Source organism: Mastacembelus armatus, chromosome 12 (assembly GCF_900324485.2).
Source record: "Mastacembelus armatus chromosome 12, fMasArm1.2, whole genome shotgun sequence".
NCBI lineage: Eukaryota > Metazoa > Chordata > Actinopteri > Synbranchiformes > Mastacembelidae > Mastacembelus > Mastacembelus armatus.
Genome location: NC_046644.1, coordinates 20,757,718 through 20,765,599, shown reverse-complemented (window position 1 = coordinate 20,765,599; position 7,882 = coordinate 20,757,718). Strand labels below are relative to the sequence as shown.

The window sequence follows — 7,882 nt, the reverse complement described above, 5'->3', positions numbered from 1 at the left end:
CATAAACACCTGCTCTGCTTTACACCTGTTTGATTAACTGCACCTTAACCACAGGACTGCTGGGAATTATGAACCAGGTCAAAGAAGCAGAGACTCAAATCTGGGCTGAGAGAAGAGGATTCATTGAAATCAACACGAAGTTTCTTTGTGTAGGTGAGTGTCAAACATCAGCCCAGATGTTTCAGCCTTTTAAAGAGGAAACAGTAATCTAATAGGAACTACACAGAAGTCTGCAGGTTTGAGTCTGAACTTTGTTTGTTATTAGATTCAGGTTGTCCAGAACAAAATGAATACACAGTCAGCCCACAGGCCCGCCCAGGTGGATTTCCCTCCTGCACGTTGTGTTTGTTGTGACGTGTCCAGGTGTTTCCAGCTCCAGTTGGCTCTTTGTGCTGTTGTGCAACAGTTTCCATGAAAAGCTGCGAGCTGCTGCTGGAAGTCAGGGGAGCAGTGAAAACTCTGGTTCCTCCTGTGCTGAACGTGTGATTGATTCAGTCGGACGTGTTGAACCTGAAGCTTCATCAGCTCAACTGAAAAACAAACCAACAAGCAGCTGAAGTGACGAGAGTCCTGCTCCTTGGTGTCCTCGCTCCATAAATACTCAGCGAAGTATCAAGAGTAAAAATACTCCATTATTACAGTTAGAGCTGAAACTGTGCCCTGATCATTTGTTTTTCTGTTTCACAACAAACTGAATCATGAGTTGACTCCTGTTTAACTGTTGCTTAACTGCCCTGAACAGACAGAGGAACGTAAACAAGGACACAGGCCACAGTGTGGAAACACTTTATTTCTCTGCAGCTTCATTACAGTCCCTGCATCTTAGTCCTTGTGCAGCTGGACTATGTCAAGCTGAGGCGGACTTCGGCGCAGACCTGGATCCCTCTGCTCTCCTGAAAGGATGGGTGGAGGCGGTGTGAGATGTGGGTCTGGACAGGATCTGGTCTTTCTTCTGGTCGTAGAGCTGCTGCATGATCAGGCCCTGCTCATACTCCTTCTGTGCCAGAGCTTTCTCCTCGCTCTGTAGCCGCCGCCGCTGCTGCATCTGAGCCCTGAGGTCAGCCTGGTAGGCCTCGCGGGCCCGTCTCTGACTGTGGGACCAGCACAGACACAGGGTCAGTGTGTGGCGTCTCACCGACACCATCAACATGAACAGAACCCGCGTCCTGTAACGTACCGTCTTTTTTCGTCCTCGTCCTTAAGCCTGATCTCCTCCATGTCTCGGCCCAGCTCCTCTCTCTCTCGGGCCAGTTCGGCTTGTTTCTGCAGGTTCAGCTCCACTGCACAGACAAACCGTCATCATTTAACCAGACCGTCAAACTAAAAGACGAGTGGACACCTGTCACTGGATCACTGTGATACTGAAGGAAGACTGTTTCTGCCCGTTTGTTTTTCTTACGTTTGTGCTGGATCTGCAGACGGCGAGCCTCCATCACTTCGTCCATCAGGCGGTTTCTGGCCTCTCGCTGCAGGCGGCTCTGCTCCTCTCTCTTAACCCAGGTCTCCTTCAGTTTCTCCTCGATCAGCTGCTCCGTCTCCTCCTCCTCTCTCCTCTGCTTCTGCAGCTCCTCACACAGATACTGCCGGTACCTGTGCTGCTCCTCCCGCAGCTCCATCTGCAACAGACCGAACATGCGGCGGGTCAGGGTCCTGTTCCTTTAAGGCAACAGCATCTAAACACCTCAGTGTCTGTGCTGGCAGACTCATCCCCACTGACTGGTCTGACCTGAGGGTTTGAAAAGGATCCAGCAGCTACAGCCAGTTCCCTGTGATGCCTCAGTCCTGTTATCAACCTCCTACCTCACATCTCTAATTGAGTAGTGTTTCTATTATTCTGTCCACCCCATGGGCACCTGGGTGTACCTAATAAACTAACACTGTGGAGTATGACGCCACCTGCTGGCCGACAGGAGCATGTACATGTATTGGTCTAACCTGGAACTTTAAATCTGTGTCCTTTCACTGCAGCACTTTAAAAATGTTCCTACATTAAAACATTTTAGTGACTGAGGTGAAAATAAAGATGATTTTTTATTCCCTAATGGGTTTTGAGATGGATGAGGTCATTTCTGCTGGAAAACAGACCAGCAGGTAAACAGGAGTCTGTATTCTGCTTAAACCAAACCGATCACCAATAATCAGGTTAAGACCATTTGTTTGATTAAGTCTCTGAGGTGCGGTACCTTCCTCTGGGCTGCTGCCTGGCTCTGGTCGGTCTCCTGCTGGACCAGCTGCTGCAGGATGTTCATGTCCAGCTGCAGCTCGTCCTGCTGCTCTCGGGCCAGACGCTTCATCTTCAGCCGCAACCCCTGGTCCAGCTGCCGGCGCCGGGCCTCCTGAGCCTGACGCTTCAGCTGCTGCTGCCGCTGATCCTGCAGGCGCTGCATGTCCCGCTGCTGCAGCTGCACCACAACCCAGAGACCGATCAGAACCACATACTGGGCCGCACCACAAGCTCCATTTTTACAGCAGTTAAATATTAAAGTCTGACACTTTTCTTCTCTCAATATTTAGTTTCAGTAATTTGAAGATGTTTGACTGAAAATTTACCTGTTTGGACCATGTGACTGACAGAAGAAACGTGATTGGACAGAACTCCGAGATTCAGTTTGAGCAACTTGAGTTTATGACTTTAACTTTAACAATTTGATTGATTGATTGATTGATTGATTGATTGATTGATTGTCTAAGTCTCTGAACTCTTGGGGAAAAGGGTTTGTCACTGTGAAATGTCCCTAACGGACTGACCGACTGAATGTTGGACTTTCTGCCTGGACTTCTGAAGTCAACACACACACACACACACACACACACAGACCAACACCCGGGCCGGTACAGACCAGGAGTCGAGCCTCCTCCTCTCTCAGCTCCTTCTCCCTGCGCCTCCTCAGCTCGGTCTCCTCCACCTGAGCCTTCAGGACGTGCAGCTGCTCCATGTTCTTCTGCTGCTGCGTCTGCAGGCGCTGGGTCTCCCGCTGCTCCTTGGCCCTGCGGTCGGCCTCCCACAGTCCATCCCACAGCTCCTCCTCCTGACGCCGTAGCTCCTGCAGCTGCTGGCGGCTCCTCACCTGGGCGGCTCTCTCCTCGCTCACCTGCTGCTCCCGCCGCCTGCTCAGCACGGTGCGCAGCTCCTCACACCGGTCTCTGCCAACAGCACAGAGACACAACAGACACACACCAGCTGTGTGAGCTGCTGCTCGACAAGAACAAGAATGAGGTTCCTGCCTGAGTCCAAACAGTAGAACCTCTGCATTGATGTGACTGTGCTGCTGCTGGTTATTGTTATTATTACTATTATTATTATTATTATTATTGTTGTTGTTGTTGTATTTACACTGTTTTCAGGTACTTGTACTTCTGCTCCTCCACACTTCAGAGTGAAATGCTGTAGTTTTTGCTCCTGTCCAGCTGCTGTTTCTATGCAGACTTTAAGAAAGTAGTGACATTTGTCCAAGTCCTGTACTTTCGCTGAAGTGTCTGAATGCAGTACTTGTGCATGTGGTGCAGTACTTTTACTGTGATACGCAGTATCTGTGCCGTCTTCACCTGAACAGCTGCTCCAGTTTGTGTGAGACCAGCTGCTGCTGCTCGTCCTCTATCTTCTCCCTCAGAGCTTTGGCCTTTTCCCTCATCTTGGCCTGTCGCTCCACAGTCGTCTCCTTCTTCTCCTCCAGCTCCTGCAGGAGCTGCTGTTCCTCGGCCTCCAGCAGCGCGCGGAGCCTGGGGGGACAGGAGGAACCAGGACTCCAAACATTCATAAACCACCGCTCTAATGTTTGATTTTTCATATGGTTCAGATCCGTTAGCTGATAAACAAATGCAGTAATACGGTATAAAATGCAGTACAATGGAGGTATAATGAAGTATAAGCAGCAGGGTTAGTGTAGTCGTGGACAGAGGCGGACTGACCTGTCCCTCCTCTGCTCGGTGCTGGACTCCTGCTGCTCCACCGCAGCTCGGACGTGTCTCTGGATGGTTCCCCTGAGGAAGCGGCGGTCTGAGCTCTGCAGCCACGAGTTGGTGACGTCACATGTTTGCTGGTACCTGGAGAACTGCAGCACCTCGTCCCGGACGGCGTCCTGCTTCTGTCTCCGCTGGATCAGGTGGTCTGGGGGTCTCGATGGCGGCGGCCTGGCCCTCTGACAGCAATGACACCGTCAGACCTGATCAATACTGACGTTAGGGACGTGCATCTCTGCTGATACGATGCGTATCTCGATACCAACGATCCGACACATTAAAGAAACTAATGCAGGAACTGACGATACGGTTTGGGTCAACACAACAACAGGATCCAAACCAATGAAGCAACGACCCAGTGCAACCAGTGGGTTTGATTATTCATGACCCGCATGGTGTTAAACCATTAACAAACAGGTTTATTCAACTGTTGAAGTGTTGGAACAGTCACAGCACATTAGTAGAATAATGAGAATCAAACAGAACAACCATAAACAATAAAATGACCTTTCACAGAGGTCAAGTATAAATGCTGCTTAAAATAGTAACAGCCAATGGCGTTGGGCGCTAACTCGACGTGACCTGACGTGACCTGACGTGACGTTGGAGCCTATAACTAAAAACGTGAGATTTACATGATAATTCCACTGTTTTTACCGATGAATCCAGATTTGACTTCACAGCAGATCCTAGATCGGTTCTTGTTCTTCCTTTCACATGTTACTGCAGCACATTGACATAAAGCAGCTGATCCTCCTGCTGCGTCTCATAAAACAACAAATCCCGTGTTAAGGTTCACAGCTCAGACTGTTTTATTGGTTTCACCTCCACATGTTCCGCTTCGTGTCTGTACAAACCGAACAGGATCAATAATCATAATAATCAACCCACTCAGTAAAAGCAGCAGGTTTGACTGACAGTAACTGATAATAATACAATAATACAATAATAACTCACAATAGGTCTGACAGTAACAACAACAACCCTCTCACCACAGCCACCGAGTGCGGCGTCGGTCCCGGAAACTCCCGGACGGTTCTTCTTCTGTGGCTGAGCAGCATCTCGGTGGTTTTATGACGAACTGTGTGTTTTAGGTCTGAACCTGCTCGAAAACAAAACGAACACAACAAACGGGACGGAGTCGCGTTGCCGTGGCAACCACAAACAGGAAGCGGTGCGACCGGCGCCGCCCGCGGGTGGAGGAGCTTCCTGCAGGGAGGAGGCTGGACCAGGCCGACAGGGGGTCCAGAGACCAGGACAGTGCAAAGTCTGTTTAAGTCCGAGCCCACAGGAGGACCCACATGAGCCCAACAACAGGGGAGGGCAGGTCGTGGCCCTTCCTGTCAGTTTGTTTCTCCTGCGTTGTGTCAGTCAGTTCAGTCAGAAACAGCAGCTGAGGATCCAGTGAAGACACTGGGACCAAACTGATTCATGAAGCAGAGATTTTATTCAGGATTCACAGGAAACTGCAGCAGCCAGGATCTGGTTTCATGGGCAACAACAGGATCCATGAAAAATGTCAAAGTGAACCAGGAAAACAACCAACCATTTTACTTGATGTCAAAAATATGAGCACACATGTCATTAATATGCTGGTCCACAATTTAAATGCATTGATAACACACCATCTGTGAGCTGAACAACCAATCAATCAATCACCAATTCATCAATCAGCTACAAGTAAAAATGAACCTTAGCAAGAACCAATGAATATTCCAAGACAGATCAATAATAAACTGATATACAACATATGATAAAGTCTCCATCAATAATCAATCATAAACAAACTGAATATATATCAATCATCCAATCATGAGGCAGATCAAAGATATTGATCAGTCAATTTAAAAATAAGAAAAGGCATAAAATGGAATAAGAAACGCTTCAGGTGTAATGTGAGAACAATAAAAATGGTAAATGGTGACTTTTTATATCAGTGAGGAATAAACCCCCAAACTAATCAATACATCAAATGTTTCTGATCAGATCTATTTCTTCCAGTGATGGACAAGATGCCCCAAACAACAGACAGGGGGCGCCCTCAGTCCATGTAGACCAGCTGGGCTCTGGTCATATGAAAATCAGAGGTGTAAGAGAGTCTGGGAGACAAGGAGCTAAGTGTTCACTTGGAGAAACCAGGTGAGTCAGGTCTTGACCTGGCTCCTGTGAACCTGTTTATACATCAATGCAACAGTGATATTAAAGTCGCAGGGGTCTCTTCTCTTGTTTACGTTCACTTAAAGATTCAATAAGCAACACTGAGAAGGATCTATCAGCAGAAATTAAAAATAATATTCAGAAAGTTATTGTTGTATGAAACCTGGTGAACCCAGTCAGGAGACAGACGTCTGGCATGTAATGTTTAACTGTATCAAGGTTCTTGTCCAACAGGCCCCACTGTCTCATGGTGCCTCTGAAACCTTAATAGGTTATCGTTGCCTGGGGCTGGAGGATGGTGCTGCTGGTTCTTTATCCAGCCCTCTGGGCTCACATGATCACCATTTAATGTTGTTTACTGTTGTTGTTCTTTTTGCTCAAACTGAGCTCCTCTGCCGTTGTTTTCTTATTTACTGAGGCTTTTTGTTTGGCCTCCACAGAACAAACAGCAGATTGTTATTTGTCACCTGAACCTCCACCACTGTATATTTCTTCTGCACGGTAACTATTAAACTAAAATTACACTATGTGATATATAAATAATTTTGCTGATATTGAAACAGGTAATAAAACATAGAAACATGTTGGTCACTTTCTTCACTGCTTCTTTTCAGTTTTCCAAACTGCTTTTAGTTCATCAATCGTGTGTCTTGGTCTGGTTCCTTCATCCGCTCCCCTTTCCATCTCCTCCAGCTTCCTGACCTTCTCTGTGTCTCCTTTCTCCTTCATCCTCTGGATCAGGAAGTCCAAGTGGACATGAGTGGACACTGAATCCACATTCAGAGCGATCTGCTCCAGCCTGACAACATGTTGGTAGGCCTCTTCAAGCAGCTGGTTCTTCTCTGTTTTCAGTGTTTCCATTTTCTCTTCAAGAGTTTCCAACAGGCTCAGGTTCTTCTCACTTTCAGCCATTAGCTTCTTTTCATACTTTTCTTTCAGCTCCTCTAAGGTTTTCTCAACTTTCCTGGTCTTGGTCACATAGATCCACTTTTCTTTAACATGAGCTGACACAGGACACTTCCCACTACATGAAGTACAGTGACCTCCTTTCATGACCTCACAGTGTTTGGGATACCAGGCCACTGTGCATCCAGGATAGTGACAGTTCTCCTCACAGACAGAACAGGTAACAGCTGCATTATAAAACGCCAACCCCCACATCCCACCATCAATAGGTTCTTTATCTTTGTAGACCTCATCCACTTCTATTGTGAACATCTTGTTCTTCTTCATCTCTTCTTCATGTTTCTTCAGAGCTTCCTGAGTCTGTTTGATTTCTGTCTGTTTGAGTTCGATCAACTTGATTCTGTCCTGCAGGTTTTGGATACAGGCTGTCAGGCTGATGCGTAAATTTAACACTTCCACTGTCTTCGTCAGCCTCTGAGGTGTAGATTGTTCCAGAAAGGCTGCAAATCCATTGATTCCTTTCATTGTTACCTTCCATGCCATCTCTAACCTAGGACCAGTTTCTTTTGTTCGCTCTTCTTTCTGACAGTTATTGAACACAAAGTGAACAGGCTGATTCTTCTCATTTCTGACACATATAATTTTTGCAGCTTCAAGAGCTTGAAGAATAATGGTAGGCGTTGTTCCATCAGAGTGTGTGATCAGAGCTACGATCTTGTTCTCCAGGTCTTTTCCAAACAGAGACGTCACTGAGTTGAAGACGTACATCAGTCGGTCACTCAGTTTATTATCAGTGGCCTTCATCACCAGACCCACTGCATTTAGTTCATGAACTCCGTCCTCTGAGCGGAACAAGTCA

At 47.2% G+C, this 7,882-nt stretch overlaps 1 protein-coding gene across 1 annotated transcript; it reads right to left on the bottom strand.

Moving 5' to 3' along the window:
- Nucleotides 1-820: 820 nt before the first annotated feature.
- cfap53 (cilia and flagella associated protein 53) lies at nt 821-5,120 on the bottom strand. The gene is made up of 8 exons (XM_026297683.1): nt 4,953-5,120; nt 3,910-4,139; nt 3,547-3,720; nt 2,841-3,144; nt 2,184-2,402; nt 1,400-1,616; nt 1,178-1,280; nt 821-1,091 (listed from the first exon to the last, which is right to left on the bottom strand). Exons 1-8 carry the CDS (start codon nt 5,019-5,021, stop codon nt 848-850), a joined length of 1,560 nt encoding a protein of 519 aa, XP_026153468.1. The 5' UTR covers nt 5,022-5,120; the 3' UTR covers nt 821-847.
- Between the last annotated feature and the right edge of the window lie 2,762 nt (nt 5,121-7,882).

Bases quoted from the DNA above. Each gene is read 5' to 3' on its own strand.
- cfap53 (XM_026297683.1), bottom strand. From the start codon at position 5,021: ATGCTGCTCAGCCACAGAAGAAGAACCGTCCGGGAGTTTCCGGGACCG. The intron at 1,617-2,183 runs GTACCGCACCTC...GGTCTGTTGCAG, and splicing joins AGGCAGCAGCCCAGAGGAAG to ATGGAGCTGCGGGAGGAGCA. The intron at 1,092-1,177 runs GTACGTTACAGG...CTGGTCCCACAG, and splicing joins GACGAGGACGAAAAAAGACG to TCAGAGACGGGCCCGCGAGG.